Source organism: Lichenostomus cassidix, chromosome 28 (genome assembly GCF_008360975.1).
Source record: "Lichenostomus cassidix isolate B80296 chromosome 28, HeHo_3.0, whole genome shotgun sequence".
In the NCBI taxonomy this organism is placed as follows: domain Eukaryota; kingdom Metazoa; phylum Chordata; class Aves; order Passeriformes; family Meliphagidae; genus Lichenostomus; species Lichenostomus cassidix.
The window spans coordinates 6,016,965-6,035,492 of NC_139508.1; the positions used below are offsets into that span (position 1 = coordinate 6,016,965).

At 42.1% G+C, this 18,528-nt stretch overlaps 2 protein-coding genes across 2 annotated transcripts in view; both read right to left on the reverse strand.

Annotated features, from left to right (window-relative positions):
• Positions 1–956: 956 nt before the first annotated feature.
• TIMM13 (translocase of inner mitochondrial membrane 13) lies at positions 957–1,695 on the reverse strand. Its single transcript, XM_085040818.1, has 3 exons — positions 1,491–1,695; positions 1,267–1,335; positions 957–1,191 (listed from the first exon to the last, which is right to left on the reverse strand). Exons 1-3 carry the CDS (start codon positions 1,614–1,616, stop codon positions 1,093–1,095), a joined length of 294 nt encoding a protein of 97 aa, XP_084896944.1. The 5' UTR covers positions 1,617–1,695; the 3' UTR covers positions 957–1,092.
• A 1,302-nt stretch (positions 1,696–2,997) lies between these two features.
• LMNB2 (lamin B2) overlaps positions 2,998–18,528 on the reverse strand; it is a 42,607-nt gene continuing 27,076 nt past the window's right edge. Inside the window, exons 5-12 of the mRNA XM_085040804.1 lie at positions 17,315–17,485; positions 13,670–13,795; positions 13,259–13,479; positions 12,394–12,682; positions 11,778–11,885; positions 10,813–10,932; positions 9,322–9,423; positions 2,998–8,231 (exon numbers count right to left, since the gene is read on the reverse strand). Coding sequence (XP_084896930.1) covers positions 8,190–8,231; positions 9,322–9,423; positions 10,813–10,932; positions 11,778–11,885; positions 12,394–12,682; positions 13,259–13,479; positions 13,670–13,795; positions 17,315–17,485 — 1,179 coding nt within the window. The 3' untranslated portion in view covers positions 2,998–8,189. The remainder of the gene's footprint in view (positions 8,232–9,321; positions 9,424–10,812; positions 10,933–11,777; positions 11,886–12,393; positions 12,683–13,258; positions 13,480–13,669; positions 13,796–17,314; positions 17,486–18,528) is intronic.

Sequence of the window (18,528 nt, forward strand, 5' to 3'; positions counted from 1 at the left end):
GAAGGATACTCCAGTTTCAGTAAGTCCAAAATGCCCAATTATCTCCTCACAGTTACCTTGTGTGAAAACACTTTAGGCTCTATCACATCCCTCTGAATGTCCTAGTAGGTATGGAGATGTCATCTTTCCAGTCTGTTTCTGTGTCCAGAAAACAAAGAAATCTTTTATAAAATACAGAAGAGCTTCAAAAGAAGGGATCTGAAAAAAAAATCACTACATGGGCACTGTTTATCTCCAACATTCTCTTCTTCCAGCTGCTGTATCCACTGCTGACCACACAGCATGAACCCACCTTTTCAGGAGTGGTGTGTAAGCAGAAAACAATGCAGAGTTGCGCACCAAAGCAGACCCACATTCTCTGCTGCAGAGATGCTCCTCCATTAAAAAAATTATGCATAAAATGTAGGCTCCAAGATAGAATGTCTGTGCCAGAGCCAAACCAGAAGCTACAGAGTATCACAGCCACACAACACGCTTTATTCTATAAAGGAATGAACCCAAGTACTTTTCCAACCCTATTCATCCCTAGCTGTGCCTGTACAACTATCTGCGAGGCTGTCCTGTTCCCCAACACTGTGCTTGAGAAGAGACAAGGCCTTCAAGCCCAAAGAGAGCCCCAATAGTGATATACAGATACAAGGGATGAAAGAGCCAAGGTGGCATGTGGACAATCTTCTGGCAGCTTTTCCAGAAAATGGGTAAAAGGGACTGGGTAAATACCTGATGGATGGATCCATGCTAGAATTTCGAGCAAGGGCACTGTGTTGCTGGCTTGGCTTGGCCCCTGTTTCCCACAGAAGGCTCCTTTCCTGTTGCAGCCCTTTCAGCACGGATTTACCAATTGATATAATGCCTTGGGCCAGTCTGGGCAGTTGGGAAGGGCAAGAAGTAAACCAAGCAGCTCATGGGAAAAAAGTCTCTCTCTCCTCGAGCTGTTGCCAATAAAAGCCAACGGATGCAAAATGTTCAGCGAGGTTTTATTGCTCTGCCATGGCAGGGGCTGGGAAGGCAGCAGAATTTACCCCTAACCACCCGGACTGGCCGCTCGTCCTTTCCCCACGTGGTCCCTCTCGGCCCGGAGGCCGGCAGGCGTCACATGTTGGCTCTCTCCCGCTGCAGCCGAGAATTGTAGGCTCGGGAAACTGTGTTCCAGGAGTCCATGTACCGGTCCATGCACATGGCGATGCACTTCTGCGGGACACAAAGCCTCAGCGGCTGCCCCGAGCTGAGGGGCCGCGGGTCACCGCTTCTGCCGCCCATCCTCACCTGCTCTGAGTTGTCCAGGGCGCCGCCGGGCTTCCCGATGCACTTCCGAAAGCACTTGTCCGTCATCCGCTGCGGAGAGAGCCCGTGAGCGGGATCGCGGCCCGGGAGCTCCGGCCACTGCCGCCACCCCGCTGCGAGGGGAACGGAACTGCCTGGCCGTCCGCCGGGAGCCGCACCGGGACCGAGCCAACCCCCGCCCGCCCGCCCCCGCCGCCCCTCCTGACCTGCAAGAGCTCCTGTGCGTTGGCCACGGCGATCTGCACCTTCACCTGCTCCATGATGAGCCCCGGGTCCAGCTTCCCCCCGCCGCCTCCTCCGGAGCCGAAGTCGGAGCCAAAGCCGCTCTCCATGCCCAGTCACCGCGGCCAGAAGGCCCTGCGCTGCCGGAGGGAGAAATGGCGGCACTCCGGACTGCAGTTCCCGGCGGGCACCGCGCCGCCTCCGCCTCGGCGCCGGGCGGGACCGAGCGCTCCGCTCCGCGAGCCATCGGGGCCGTCTTAACGGAGCCGTTCCACGCCGTGCCCAGCCCGGGAACACCCGTCCCACCGCCGCTCGTGGCCCATGTCCCCGAGCGCTGGCGTCACCGGCCGCCGCGGATTAGGCGGCCCCGAGCGAGCTCCGAAGGGACTCCCCGGAACCGGGCCAGGCCCGGATAAGACAACAGCGTTCCAGTACCAAGGTTCAGAGCAGCCCCACGAACAGAGGCAACGGGAAGGGGCTTTAAACCGGCATCACCAGAGACACAAACGCTGCCCAGCTGCACCCCGTGGTGAAACAGCAGCGCTGCTGGGATCCCAGCAGAGAGAAACTCCTCTGTGGGTTCTCTCTGGAATTCATCCTATCCTTCGAGGCTTCCTTCTGCCTTACGCGACTCAGGTGAGAGGCCCATGCCCTTAAAGTCTGCCTCAATTCTATTACACTTACCTCCATTAAGTAAGAATGCTGTGGGAAGAAGTAGAAGCAAAAATGGAAGAGGACAATGCTACAGAGCTCTTTTCCATGGGTGACATGTCATGTGCAGGAAGGAGATGGCATGAGAGGAGGGGACTGAGTATGACAGCAGAGCTAAAGCCAAAACTGTGCTCATCTTCACTAGGCTCGAGCCCACACTCAGTATTGCAAACCATATCATCCCATCTTTGGATCTGCCCACTTCAAACAGAAGCCATTCCTACCACCTCGCAGAAGCATCATCAGCTAGTGGTAATGATGGGGTAACCACCTAAGGTACAATTTCAAAATGAGTATGGACTGGAAAGTGGGCTGGAAGCTGAGCCAGGCTGGCAAATGCATCAGCTCGTGGCAATGCTTTTGTCCATCCCCAAAAATCCATCCCTGCCAGGGATCGGTATCTGCTCTCATTTAGCATCAAGTAGCTTAAATAAAAAACCCTTCAAGTGCAGGGGTGATGAGAAAGCAAGGGGACATTTATCTGCTCCAGCTCCTGATGTTCTTCCCCCTGCTTTTGTTGGCACTGATCAGAGGACAGGATGTTCCACTAACACTGCATCACATTTAACAAAAGCATTCATTTGCTTCTGGAGCGCATCCTGCCATCCCTCCTGGGACACACCCCATGATCTCTGCTGGGACACATTGATTCAGTTGATGACTCTTACAAGCACAGACAGCTCTTGGTGTCCCCTCTCCACACTTAAAGGCCTCCTTAGATGAATCATCTCTAACAGCCCACATGACCTGTGTGTTTGTTAATAGACAGAAGGAAACCAATAAAATGCAAAACATTTATTCAAGTGTGTTGTACAAAAAGTTTCCAGTCATAAAATGTATATTACAAATCATTGAAAAAGACAAGACATTTGGCATGCATATTCTAGAAAGAAAAACCAAACCACTTTGAAATGATAAAGTCTAGGTCATGATGTAGTTTTTCTAAGATTCAAGTGAACATTTTCATAATTTTGTCTTTGTGTTTCTGTTTACAACCATTTTCATAATTCCCTGTTTTAAAAATGAACCCTCCAAAAACTCGTCTGCAGCAGCTGACTGGAGGTGGTTACTGCACTCTGCAGTGCCCTCAAGCCAGACCTATCTAAATCAAAATTTTGTTAAAAAAAATTAAAATCACAATTCAAGTCACAAGGCATCACTGCTATGAAAATAAGAGATCAACTGTATTTTGTGCCCAAATGGAAAGCAGTTTGGCTTAAACTTGCTCAAAATAGATTATTGCTTGTAATTTCAGTGTAATGAGCTGGGTAGCTGAATATACAGTAACATCTGTCTTACAAACATGGACTTGTCACTTCAGTAATAGCTAATTAGAAAATCTGGAAGTTCAATAAACCATATCTTATTTTCTTGAACTGCAAATCAATTCACTGCTTGTGATATTCTGAACGGAGGCTTTGAATATCGACCATCCTTTTCACTCTAGACCTTAGCATTTCAAGAAAGGCATTATGTTTACAAATAATAATTGCATGTAAATACGGTCTTGTAGTAAAAAAAACAAAACAACAAAGACCTTTAAATAATTTTAAACTGGTTTAAAGCTAAGCATATTGAAGGACAAATAAAAATTCTGTTTCCCAGGCCATTTTCAATGAGAAAACAATCTCTCCAATATAATTTGTTCAGACATTCAGCTAAAACAGTGCTTTGAAAAATGCAATCACTATCTCACCTTCCACTCACTGGTTCACAAGGCTTTGCTCACACAGGGTTTGGACCCAACAGTGTCAATAAAATGCAGGATCAAATATGGATATGCCTTTGTTTAGAGATAAGACTTCCAAAAGAAGATACAGAAAGAAGACATAGAGTGGTTTAACAGTGAAGACATGAGAGAAGTAGCTACAAGATATGTAGAACATATAGCATGCATGTTTTCCTGCAGCATCAAAACCTTTAAAGTAACAGATTCTCCAATGTTCTGGGGTGTAGAGAGGATTTTTACAGGTCTCTTCTAACCTGCAACCTCTGTTCAGGTTGCAGTAAAAAGGCCTTTATACAGGATGAGCATTAAAAAAGAAAAAAAAAAAGTTGTTGAAAATCCAGTGAGATCCCTGAACTGAACATGAAGTGTCCCATTGCTCGAGGACAGACACCACATACAGTGATCTCCTTTCACAATACAGTCTGCTTCACATTGCAGTACAATTCACACATTACTGCCAGCTTGCACACATGCTCAGCCAGCTTTTACATCACAGGAAGCAGGAATTTAAAGTCTTCCTGAGACTTTTGGTTCCTGCCACAAATACAGACTATGCAGCCAACTCCCCATCTAATGGCAACACAGCTGAAGACAAGTGAGCAACATGTCAGTGCAAGTGATGGGTTCTGTCAGAGCCAAGCTGGAGCCCCACGCAGGCATAAAGAGACCTGCTGGGAAGCAGAGCTGTGAAGCAACAAGGGAAACAGGAAATACAGCTCTGTGGCAGCAAAGGAATTATAGGAAATATGGATGTGCAGGAACAAGGGAATCCCAGCCACTCCACTCCTTGGAGTATGTCGCTGCAATACAACACTTAAAGGAACAAATGCAGAAGCAAGGGAGAAAAAAGTGGCATGAAATGCTAGGGACTCTGAAGCCACACCTCACTCCACAGGACACCACATTCCTGACAGGTCTGCAGATGGATGGACTTGCTCTAACAAGCATTTTCATGTGGCATGAGCTTAGGAGGAGGCAGGATGCATTTATTGTATTTTAAATGGTATTCCGATATGATCGACACATAGGAAAAACTTTTTACTCTTTCATCCAGAATATGGTTATATTTCTGGAATAAGAATATCTGTATGGATAGTTATTTTCATGTAACACTACTCTGATAAAAGCCTAATTTCCCTCATTAGAGACACTTTAAAATAGTTTTTCTCCAGATAAGTCAAATCTATTTCTCCTTCAAGTTCTATGCCAGGTATCTGCACTGGAGAAGAACTGCTGTCCACGCTCTAATTTCTTCAAGACCATATACAGGACCAAAGAGAAAAAGAGGGTAAGGGGACACTGGATTTTATTTGGACAAAAAGCTTTAAATATCCTGAAAATGGAAAAAACCCCTTGAAATACAGAAAAAAAGAAACAATGCTTTTTGGGTTGATAAAGCCACAAAACTGGCTCCCAGTCTGGCGCACCAGCTTCAGCGGGACAGCACCATTAGACTGAAGCTCAGTAACAGAAGCAAAAAGTCGGGATGGTGGCTGGAAAAGGTGACACACAAAAAAGAAAGTACATGGAATACAGTAGTTCTTCTGTGTCTTGTAATTAACAGCTAGGATTTTATAATCACATTTTTAGTAGCCTCTTAAAAAGCACTGTGTAACAGAATCATCCACATTCAGACTTCTGGCTTTTCCCACAGTGTCAATCACAGGTTTAGTTGATGTATATACATAAACATGGTCCTGAAGAATCAAATAAACTGTTTCCAAAGTAAAAGACACAGTACCAATTCTAAGGACAAATTCTGCAGAGTGTTACTCAAGGGAACAGTGCTCATCACAAGAGATCTGCAAGCACCAGTTAAGACTACAAAAGAGACATCTCATACAGTAGCTGTTAAGAAAACTGGCTCAGGTAGCAAGAGGTTTTTCTTCATTCAAACTGCCTTTCTGAGGCCATTCTTTACAGGAAACAAACAAACAAAAAACCACAGAAAAAATGCAAATGAGCTACACATTCATTGCTTTAGTATTTAAGATCACAAAATTACCTTAAATTTACAGGGCAATCTTAAAAGAGTAAGCAGTCTGAAAACTGGCCTATGTAAAAAAAAATAAATACAGATCTTTAGGGAAAAAGCAAAAAGCCCTCAAACACTATGTCAGTGTATTACAGAAGCTGTGGGTCAGAAAGGGAAGTGGTGTCCAGTGGTTGGAAGGTGTGTTGCAAAAATAACTTTACATTGATTGCATTTATTTGCATAACAACAAATTTAGGAAAGGTAATTGTAACAGTATGTCTGAGAAACATAATTTCACTAGATACATCTTACAGAGAGATAGACATGATTTACTACATATTTAACCTTCTACTCAAGCAGAGTGGGAAATTTACATTAGAAAGATGGCCGAGTACATCAATGCAGTTTTCCTGTCAGCCCAAACAGCCAAATCTTCATCCTGTTTCTTTGTAATAGGTTTTCTGATAATGGATTAAAACATTATTCTAAATGTCTATTAGCTCAATGTCAGCAACTCAGTCACCCCACTCAAACAGAGAAAAGTAGCATCTTTGATTTATTTTAAAATGGCAAAATAAATCCTGAAGCTTAAAGCCCCTTTTGTTCCCACCCTGCTTGCATAACAAAGCCATCAGTCAGAGCCACTAAACTGACTTAGTAGGTTATATCTGTCAGTCACGATACTGTTCAGAGAACATAATGTCCGAAAGCCACCGAAAACATCCAAACCTTGTCACTTGTCTGATGAGTTTTAACTATTTAATGACAAGATCAGAGTTCAAGAGTGCAGGTAAAAACAGGATTCTATGGAATCAAATAGTATCCAAATTTTGTATCCAAACTAATACGTAGTTGAAAAAAAACATTTGCATTCTTTGGAGCAGTCAAGTATTTTCCCTCGTGCTTAAAGATGCACCACTATATGAACACTAACCCTTATGGGACTCAGAGTTATCTCCAGGGAAATGCAGCAGCAGAAACCTTAAGCTAAATGGATACTGTCAGATAAAAAAATGCATCGTATTAAAATAAAAATCACCTGCTACCCATACAATGCGTTTTTTATAAAAAACATTATTCTCCTTTCACTCCTTGTTAGACTTTGCCTCAAGTGAATGCTGCGTTGCTTACGTCCTTAACAGAGGCAGTTCTTTTGAACTGTTCAAAAGTCATGAAACTATTTCTGCCCTATTTTGCAAATATTGCTCCTTAAGATACCTGACAATGCCCATTTGAATGTAAGAGAAGTATGAACAAGCTGTATCTAGCTCTGATTAAAAAAGTCAACATTTACATGGGATAACCTTTAAGGTCCCCAATATTTATCACTGCCAAAAGTATAAATATGTTTTAGTTCTAAAATCTTAATCAAACCTCTTTCAAGCTGAATATGTCAAAAGGATTAAATCATAAATACACAAAATATCACAATTTGTGTCCATGATTTAACTTGTGACAATGGCAAAATCCCTAAAAATCAAACAGTTCAAACTCTGGGCTTGACACTTCTAACTTAGGATGGTGTGTATATTCAGGAAACAGAACCTACCATTCTTCATCTTCTGAAAAGATGACATGGAGCTCAGGTGTGACAGACCCAGATGTTTTTACCATTAGGCTGTCAAACCTTGGAGAAGGACATGATGACACAGTCTTGAGTCAAAAATGCCTAAAATGAAGCTTCCCTGTGTCATTGCAATTGTGGAGCAGCACTTTGAATGAATCTGGGGTCTAATTTTCCTAAGCTAGGAATTGCTGAGGATACCAGGCAAAATACTAGCATTTCTACAAATGTGGAGGAAACACTCCATGAATCTCTCCCAGGGCCCTGCAGATGAACACATTTCATTAAACTTCTTTTCTGGGGGTATTATACTTGTTATATATGTAATTATAGATTTACACTCAAAGAGTACACTCAAGAAGTACACTCAAGGAGTCTCATCTCATTTTAGTTAAAAATCTCTTTTCTGCTTTAGGTTTCTATGTAAAACTTTAAACTCTGTGTGGGGAAAAATATTGTATTCCAATATAGTGTTTCAACAAAGAGGGAAAAATAAAGAAATCTATTAAAAATTCTGGCAGTTTTGTTCAGTAAAGTTTTTTTTTGATTTTTTTTTTATAAAAATGTACCAAGGAGTAAACTTGAAAGAAATCAGATGATGCATATAAAAATAGTTTTCAGTGGCTCTGGAAGGAAAGAATAGCAAAAATAAAAGGAAATAAATGAAGGGGAAAAGCGCAAATATTAGTTTCTTTCTTCTTTTTTCACATCACTGAGCATCCTCTAGAGGTTGTTCTGGGATCCCCCTAAATAAGACAGACAGTCAAATTCAATTCTTATCAGCTATTCAGATCACAAGCATAGACTCTGGTTATCATCTCAGTTGTCAAAAGCACTTTTTTAGTAGTTTAGTTATATTAAGAGAACATCACTATTCTAGAGGAAGCAGAGCACATGCCCCGGTCCACTGCCAGGACTGACACACTGCTCCTCTGGTTGTGGTTTCCTACAACAGGTTGACTGGCTAGTCTCTGTATTTCCAACAGTCATACAGATGACAAATGAAAATTGTGATGTCATTAGCTCAAGACCAGCAAGTTCCTTTACTTCACATACTGATTCCATTTGAGAGAGATCTCTGCTGTATAGCTGCTTTTTGGGTAAGAAAAATCAGTTGCTCTATACTACAAATACACTACTCAATCTCTTTGGGATCAAAAATGCTTTGAGAACTCGCCTGCAAACCTGCACTGAATGGATTATTTGTGAAAAGAGCTACTAGCCATTGATCAGAGAAACAAATCACTTGAGTTTCAAATTTAAAGTATTTTCTGGTATCACCTATATGTCTTCCTCCTTTTTTTTGCTCTGTCAACTGCTGGTGGCTTATTTCACATTATTAAATTAAGGGTTATCAAAACATATAGGTGGTATTACTAAGAAAAAAAAAGTTTATTTCAGATGTAGAAGGTATATTCTATCAGAAAACAAGCCAATAAGTTGAAGCTTGCAGAAAGAGAAGCACCCCTCATTCCTGGTTTTCAGAGGTTATCTGGTAATATTCTGCTTCCAGCAAGAATGTCCCAGCTCTGCTGTACAGAGCAGAAGATGCTGAATGGGAGGAACACTGCCTGCTAATGCTGCAAATGTATGATCTGAAGTACAGATACCCTGAGCTGGCATCAGCCACTGCCTGAGCTGTACCAGGATGGATCCCAGCAGTAATTCCTGGCAGCACCGCTCACATTGTCCTCTCTCTGTGCACTGCAGTAGCGCTGCAGTGTTGCAAGCAACCACTGGAAGAAAGGACTAGGAAGCTCAGAGCTGACAAAATCTTATGCCTGATTGATCCAACTAATGAGGCACAAGTTAAACATCTAGTCTGCATCTGATTACCTGTTGGTTGAAAAGGTCTTCCTCTCCATATTCTGCTTCATCTTCTTCCTCTTCATTCTCTTGCACGACTACTGATCTAGTAACACTTCTCACTGCAACTTCCTACACAAAATGACAGGAGTCTTTATCTATCCCTTAAGTTTTTGCTGTAGTATCAATACAATATACTTATTAAATTTGGGAGAGTTTAAAGCAACTTGGCCTAGATGTAACACTAGCTATGCAAGAAAGTACTGGTAATATCCTGTAAACCACATCATTCCTATATCTGTGCACTAAAAGGTATGGTAATGCAATTCAGTCACTGGATTTTTTTTTCATTACCCTGGGATTTAAGAGGAAGCAGACATGTTTCAGGCAATCAATAGTCAATTTTACACAAGGTCACAGCAGACACACGTAGGAGCTGTCTGAGACACAGAGTAATGTGAGAAACTAAACTTTCTCCATATGATTACACAACATTAAGAATATGCCCAATTTCTAATAAATATTCAATATCAATTGCATATGTCGGTTATCAGCATGGTCTTAAAAGCCAGGCACTAAACAGAATTCTAAAACTCCAGAAAGCCTCCTTTACTCCTAAATTGTTTTTAACACTTCTAAATAGTAAGAAATTCTTCTGCCTACTTGCACCATGGAAATCAGAGGTGAAAATCTCTAGTTGTGGAAAAAGTTGCCCTTAACATACACTTCTAAGCAGGGACATTAAAGGTAACCACAGTGAAAACAGACATGGATTTGAAATTTTTTCAGATATTAGTTTGACCACACAGTTTTAATACTGAGTGTTAGCTTTCTGTTTGTACAAACTACCCCTCCTCCTACCTCATCCTGCACACAAAGTTCTTCCAGATAACTGCCGACAAGAAAGGCAGCACAAAAACTGATGCAAGTGTGGTCTGGTTCCCTTTCCTACTCCTATCAGATCGCTAGGATAATGGCATGGTTATGAATAACAGCCAAGGCATGATTCTCCCTTGCAAAAGTCATTTGCAGAGATGGTTTTAAAAAAATTAACTGTGGGCAGATATAGGAGAATGCAGAATGCTCAGGAACCTCTGCCAAATGAGAACGTATGACACACTTCCAACATGGAAAGGACAGCTATCTTCCTACATTAATATTGAAGCTGCACCTCAGAACATCATCGGGACTATATAATTGAACTTTGAATTGCCAGAAATGCTTCTTTTCTTTATCTCTTCTGAAAGTACATACTCAAATTCTAAACGAATTCTCTACTAGCAGAGTATTCTTCTAAAATAAGGGAAAAGTGTCTATGGGCATAATTATGATGATCACAGTTTTCAAAAATTTCTCCAAAATGTCAGAGATATATACAGATATTTAATTATTACAGTGTTATAAACAGTCTTATATTAGAAGACAATAGGGGAGATGTTACAGTCAGGATTTTGCCATTGTGTCATGTCACCCCACCCTCTAGAGCTGGGGAAATAACCCAGCCCACAGACACAGCCTTACCTCTCCTTCAGAGTTTACAAGGTAAGTGCGGATATTTCCTCCAGTGCCCCAGCTGCCTTGATTCTTCCACACCAGAACAGAAGGGGGACTATGAGATACACCCGCATCTGCACCCCAGATCTAGTGAGAATAACAATCTGTAATTAACTGTGTATGCATGTCCCCCTATAAATATACATATAAACATAAATATACATCTCCCTAATTCTCCTACTTCTCTCTGCATGCCAGGTTTCTTTTCTGAATTCCAGTGGCAGTTTTACCTGTATACTTTTAAGTACACTATTACTTGTAGTAAGGTATTAAAAAAATCTAATATTGCAGTCATTAATTCTTTTCTGAATAAATTTCTCCTACCACTGTCTCAATGACTATACTGAATACACTGAATATACCAAGGCAAAAAGCAGCATGTAGTGTATCAGCTTAATCTCTTACATGTATCTGAACAATTGATACTTAAGTAGAAATAGCTGCATGTGATAAAAATAACTAAATTTGTTTCTTCTTAAAGAACATCTGTTGCAGACTGAAAATAAAACGTAAAATCATTGAAAAGCAGCTGTTTTACTACAGTTAAGGCTGAAAATGTGTAGTCTTAACTACAGTCTACTAGTCTGGATGAATGCTCTGAACTGTTCCCATTTCTTTAAGAGGCTGAACAGGATTGGGGTTCCAAACCTGGGCAAAGGTGTTTGAAAACAAATAGTCCTTGATCCATCCCCCAAAATATCTTTTTCTTCAACTTTCTCTGTGCCTAAAAAATTGGTCCTAAATACTGAAGTACTAATACAGAAATTCAATTTTTGATCTGCATGTTTGTAACTGAAATCCTGCTCTTCTAAAGTGAGTTCCATGAAACCAAAAGTTATATACAAAATTAGGCTGTACCAAAAATCAAGATTTACAACTGCCACAGCATCAACAGAAAAATATGTTGGTGACATACTGTTAATACAACTTACTGTAACAGTCTGCCCAGCTCTGAGGACATACTTAGGAGTAAATTTGTACGCAATTTCATCTCCATCTCCAATTTGTCTTTTCAGTCTCCAGTTACCCAAAGACTGATCCTAATGGAGAGAATCAGAAAGTTATTCAGAGTGAATAAAACAGAATAAAAAGGCATCAGAATCTAGATCTTTGTTATTAAAATAATGGGAATATAAATTTATTTATACAGTTGTTAGACATTTGCATTCTACCGTGAAAGTATTTTCCTATATCCAGTTAAGAGTCTAAAGTGTAAATACCAGAAGGCCATTCAGCAAAATTTTAAAAGTTATGCATTCCACACAACAAACTCCTGCTAGACAGCGGACTGTTTCCGTGAGCAATGTCCCAGCACACATTTACACATTTGGGACACAAACTGTGTTCTCTTCCTGCAGCAAACATTATACTCCTGTTAGCCCACCATTATGTCCAACTTTTCAAAGCCTCCATTAATTCCTGCAGGATGCTGCACCTTGAGATGCTGCTCCTGCTCTCCACATGGCCACACCTCCTCATGCTGCAAAGGGCTGTGTAACATCTCAATTCACCTCCTCCTTGTTTTCTATGAGTTCTGCTGAGGCTCACCTTCTCCGAGTTGTTTTTAAGCTGAACGTATTTGCCCTCCAAGTCTATCTCTTCTATGCTGATACTTCCTGTAGCTGAAGCTTGCTGGGACATTTGAAAGCTACTGCTACTGCTGCTGCCACTGATACTTCCAGTGCCGATCCCACTTGTTCCACTGCCAGAAAGCTCCTCTGCTTCAATACGCTTTCTCTTGCCTCGGGAAGAGCGAACAAGTGAAGTGCTGCTGCTACTGCTGGAGGTAGCCCGAGAGACTGTAACGCGGGAGGAGGGACTTGGAGAGAGCTTCAACCTTAACACAACCGAGAAAACATTTTAATTAACTCACTCAGAGAACCACAGACAAAGCTACAATATCCTCAAGGAACCAGACTGCAATGTGCTCCTAGGCTGACAGCAGCCTTACTCTGTATGTCAAGAGGACTGCATACATGAGGAGGAGAGTGCTATCCATCCCTGAGGAATGTTCTGGCAGTATGACCATGTATCATGGAAAACATGTGTGTGCTACTGAGAGCAACACAGATCACTTAATTCCTCTCTCCAGTACGGCTACTACTAAACACGCTATTCTCAGGCCACATGATTTAAAACCGCAGAAGTATAAGCACTTAAGTAAAAAGATGATATGAAGACTAAGCACAGAATGATATATTCCATTGTACTCTGAGACCATTATAAAATCCCAAAATAAAGACAAGTGTTCCAGTGAGAACAACTGTTCCATGCAACACATTATGGTATAAAGCCAATATAACTTCAGTGAAAGGAAATCTGGGCACTCCTGCTCAAATCGTAAAAAAATAAGAGCAAGAAATGAAAGTAACACTTGCAAGTCCTTAGCAAAGAAAGTGGAATCTGTACGTACCTTTCCTCTTCTCCTTCCAGGAGTTTTCGATAAGCACTAATCTCCATGTCCAGTGCTAATTTAACATCAAGCAGTTCTTGGTACTCCGTAAGCTGAAGCTGCATCTGGTCCCTCATGTCTGTCATTTCCCTCTCCTTTGCATCCAGCATCTTCCTAAACTTCTCCCGCTCACTAGCCATCATTTCCTCCAGTTCCCGAATGCGATCTTCTGCTGCACTGGCCTAGGCACACAGCATAAGAGAAAGCCCCTTGGCATCCATGCAGGTCCACTCAAAAAGTTAAAACCCTCCCAAAAGAACATAACAAAGATTTCTCTATGTAAAATTCAGAAAATATGAAGGGTCAGAAATGTTAACATATTCACACAAAACAGCTGTGAGTTTGAGATGAAAGCAAATTTAGTCCCTTCACCTGTTTCTGAAGACCAGAAAGCTGGTAGCTGAGAGCTTCTATCCTCATGCGAGCCTCCTTCAGCTCCTCTCGAGCTGCACCAGCAGCTTTGTCATTTTGGTCAGAGGACAATTTGGCATTCTCCAGCTGGAAAAAAAGTTTTATACAGCTCACTTGTACTGAGTTAGAAATCCTGCAATATCCTTTTGGTAAAAAAAATAGCAACTATTTAATTTTAAAAATTTTTAAATGGTCTGGTAAGTTTAGAGTAAGAACAACACAACATTAAGGAATGCCTAAGGACCAGGAAAATCTATTTCAGATCTATTCCTATAGGGTTTGCTTATGCTGTTAAAAAATACTCTATTAGCCTTCCATTATACAAGCAACCTTAGTTTCCAGAAAACTGACCACATGCTCTGCTTGTCTGTCTTACGGCAAATCACATTGGGTGACAGCAAAAGCTGCCTACCTAATTCGTGTCCTGGTCCAACAGTTTCCTGGATGCCCAGAGACCAACTCAATAAAATATTCCATGGGTATTATGTCTCTGCTGGCCATTTGCAACTCAGGAACTTCCTAAGTCAGAGACAATATTTTGCTTACTGTCTCTCAGTGGATTTTTCAGGCAGGAATCTGTCTCTGATTCTTGAATTTTTGGGGCAAAGAGTTCAGCTCTATATTAAAGAACAATCTTTTTTGTTTCTTCTCAATCTGCCACTGGACATTCATTGTCCCTGCTCCTACTGAAAAAATAATAAACAATCATTCTTCATTCACCTTCCCCCATGCTATTAATCCTTTTACAGACATCCACTGTATCTTCCACTTCTCTCAATGCATCTCTTTTCCAGGTGAAGTTTTATTTAAAATTTTCCCATGCACGACCTGTTTCACACTCTAAATTGTATTTGTCAGTCTGCTCTGTATTACTCAGTAGTACCTTTACAAGAGGGAATAAAACTACTCATGGCACTCCAGAGGACATCCTGTCCCAGAGCCAAAAAAATGGGTTTGGTTTTATTCTCTTTTCCTAATAGTTTCCAATATACAATTTGTTTTTAATTTTTGTTAAATTCACCTAGTGAACAAGCTTCATTTCTAGTGGTTAATTTTAACCAAAACAGAGAGAGAAAAGCAGAGCTCAAAGCTGTTACAACAGTAAGTTTCATGAAAGCACAGAGCTAGAAAAAGCATCCTTTGCATACCTTGCAGCTGGACTTCAATAATTCTGCCACGCCATGGAATCCACCCTAAAACTAAACTGATCCAATTCTAAGAACTCTTACAGGCAGAAGATGTTCTTTAGCCACACAGCACAAAGCTTCACTAGCTCTGCTGCTCTCTAGGTTCTGAGCAGCATACACAGAGCCTTCTTTAGGCTACAGATTTTGAAGGTTCTTCAATTACACACTCCATTGCTTCTTGTAAAGTATAAAAGTAAAAAATATTTGAAGTCTGACAATCATTCACTGTGTTATAGTCAAGCTGGCATAGTGCCAAATACTCATATTTGAATTTCTATTGCTTATTATCACAGATCATCATGATCTTTCTTATAAGCCCTCTTTTGTTGTAATGTGTGTCCTTCCTGTCCCTGACCCCGCCCCCCTGACCCCTTCGGACTGGATGTGAGTCAGGACCGCCCCCCATCCCTAGAGATAAAAACCCCAGCCAGAGCCGGAACGGGTCTCTTTGGTTCTGGACTCATATGGAACCTGTACCCTCCCTTGCCTTCCCTTCCCCCTCCCCAGTCTCCCCACTCCTCCCCTGTTTTCCTCAATAAAACCACCATGGAGACCAGGAACCAAACAGCTGCCTTTCTAAACCTGCAACGCTTCTACAAGAACCGTGTCTGACCAGCCCCACAGCTCGTGGCCATGGAATGACCATCCTGTGTGTTCCGGTTCTAGGGCAGCCCTCCCCCGCAGCAGGGGGGGGCTGCCCTCAGGTTTTGCACTGCTGCACTCTTTAAGTATTCAAAAGTCATGATAAGTTCTCCCTGGAGAGTTCTCCTGTCCAGGCTGAACACCCCAGGTCTCTCAGCTCTCTCCATAGCAGAGGTGTTCCAGTCCTCAGATCACTTTTGTGGCCTCCTCTGGACTTTCTCCAGCAGCTCCACATCTGAGCTGTCCTGTGCAAGAACTGAGCTTTTACCCAAGACTGTCTCATCCTGGAGCTGCTCAGTAGCTAAACCTAATGATTTGTTTTGACATCAGATTCCTGCCCAGCTTTGGCTCTCCAACAGAGACATATCTTTGTTCAGAAATCATAGAATGAAGTTCACAGCTAAACCCCTTTCCCTTTACATTCCAACTTCATCTGTAACAAACATCTTTTATGCACGGAAAAAGCAGCTTAATTTGTTCATTCCCCTGCTCAAAGCTTGTCACTTTTTCATTCTCCAAGTCTGTATATTGAAGACTTTTTTAAACTTTTTTTTTTCTACTAAGCATCTTCTGTCCTGAATCTCCTTCAGACTGTGCCAAATCAATGCAAATAGCTCATTGTATAAAGTATTACATGTTCTGGAGTTCCATGACTAATTTCAACACTGCCAACCGTACTTAATTTTGGGGTTTTAGTATCTATCATCTATAGTGTTGCTGCCATAAGTAGTAGTTAAATATTTGTAGATCAGTGCTTCTCAAACCAAATCATCAACCTAAAGTATTCAAAGGGAGTCTCAATGAAGGGTGGGGGGAGAACAGTGTTAGCAGTACCATCATTCTTCCAGCACAAGAGAACAAGAAGTGGCTGTAACTACTGACAAGTATTTTCAACAGCCAGAATTGCCAGGACGGGGCTCTGAGCAGCCTAGTTTAAGATGTCCCAGTTGATGCCAGGGGCCTGGACTAGATGACCTTTAAAGGTCCCTTCCAGCCCAAATCACTCGACCATTCTGTGATGTCCAACTTACATACCATGGTTTCCATGACCAAAGCTGGTCAAGAAAGGTCTGATACTTTGCCTGAAGTTTTCCTGTCATCAAAGAGATCGAGACTGCATCTAGTAATTTTCCATTCCAGAACTAACTTAGATCATTGAAATGTAGCCAGGCTTAGACATATTTAAAAGTGTACTGGCACGAGTAAGAACATTACAAAGAGAAAATTGTAAGAGCAAAGTAACAATGCACCCTTAGACAAGAAGCCCCTTCCAGCGTGTCTGTATTAATTTTCAAGCTCACTGCATCCAGGCAAAAGCCCGTACTGAAATACATCCATTCCCAAGTTCTCCAATCACCCCCTCCAGCTTCTTATGCACAATGTATTGCATACATTGCAAGTCTTCCCTACCACTTCCATTTGTGAGGAAAAACTGGATCTACTGATATAAGAACCCTTATAGCAGAAGTCATTGTCTAATCAGCTACTGTATGACATCCACTACTCCCACTGTGTCTTCTGCAGAGACCAACAGCTCCACATGTTTTCTCACTAACTGACCTTTCTTGGCTAAAGCTATTGCTTGCTATTACCTCTGGCTATAACCTCCCTGGAAATGTACCTGCACACAAGTCCCAGGGGAGGTATTTGAACACTGGGACAAAATTTCCTCAAATTATAGTTACTGATCTCCTTAAGAGCAGTAGCACTGATGGAAGTGGTTTTATCTCACAGACTGGGCTTCCAGTCTGACAGTGCTGTGAACAGCAGTTGTTACCTTAGCCTGATAGGTTTGCTCCAGCTCCATCTTATACAGTTTGACTTGTTCATCATGTTGATTTCGCAGATCCTCCAAAGCCTGAGTCATTTTGGATTCATACTCCTGTTGGCGGCTTGTGTCCACCTCGATCAAACGATGCTCATGTCGTTTTCTTGTTTCCCTTATTTCCTACACACACGCACATGCAAAAAGAAGGACAAATTCCCACACTAAGTTAAACAGTACAAGCAATTACATTCAGACAACAGTTAACTGTGGCTTCTGCACTGCGTCAGGCGGCTAGCCCCAAAGCCACACATAAGTGGGCGAGCCGCCGCGACCCCCATGTGCCGGACGGGCGCGGCAGTGAAGATCACGGGTAAAGGAGTTCCTCCGGGGATGGAGGCCAGCAGGAGACAAGGCGATGATGAAAGAAATGCAGTCTCTCAGAATCCAGTGGTTTATTGGGAGGAGCAGCAGGGTGGAGAAGGCAGGTGGGATCGGGGAGGAACGTGGGGGGTGGAAGCAGTCTGGATTCAGAGCGCCAAGAGCCCCGAATGGGACCGCGCAAGGGGTTAAGAGGGGGTGCAGGATGGGAGGGGTTTACACAGGGGGACCAATAGGAGCATGAGGAGTACAGGATTGACAGGGACGCCAGGGAATGGGGACACGAGGAGGGAAGGTATAAAAATTTGAAACCCAATGGGGAAACTCAGCTAGAGGGAACAAAGAAGAACTTTCTAGCCCTTAACTCAATATGGGATAGGGGAAGGGAGACATGCAGTGCCAATCATCTCTAACTGTGGTGCCTGCTTCTGCTAAAACCTGCAGACGCACTGCTACAGTTAAATATTGCAGTACTATTTAGTATAGAAGAGCTACAGTATTACAGTCTTTAAGCCTGGGAATTGCTGCCCGCACTAAGAGATTCAAGTTACTGTTTTCATTTGTCAGGATGTGATCCTTGAAAGTGATCCAACTTAAAACCAGCTTCAAAAATAGCCATATACTGTCTAAGTAAGGAGCTGTTTTATGGTACAAAAGTCAAAATGGGGGGAAGGGAGGTGAAAAAAATATCAATTTTTACATAGCAAAGAGATTCCATACAGTGCACTACAAACCCTGTCCTCAATACACATTCTGACATAACAATAGTGGTCTACAAGGAATCAGATGAAAATTAACACCTTTTCTGAACATTATATATATTTTTAAAAAGTCATTACAGAGAA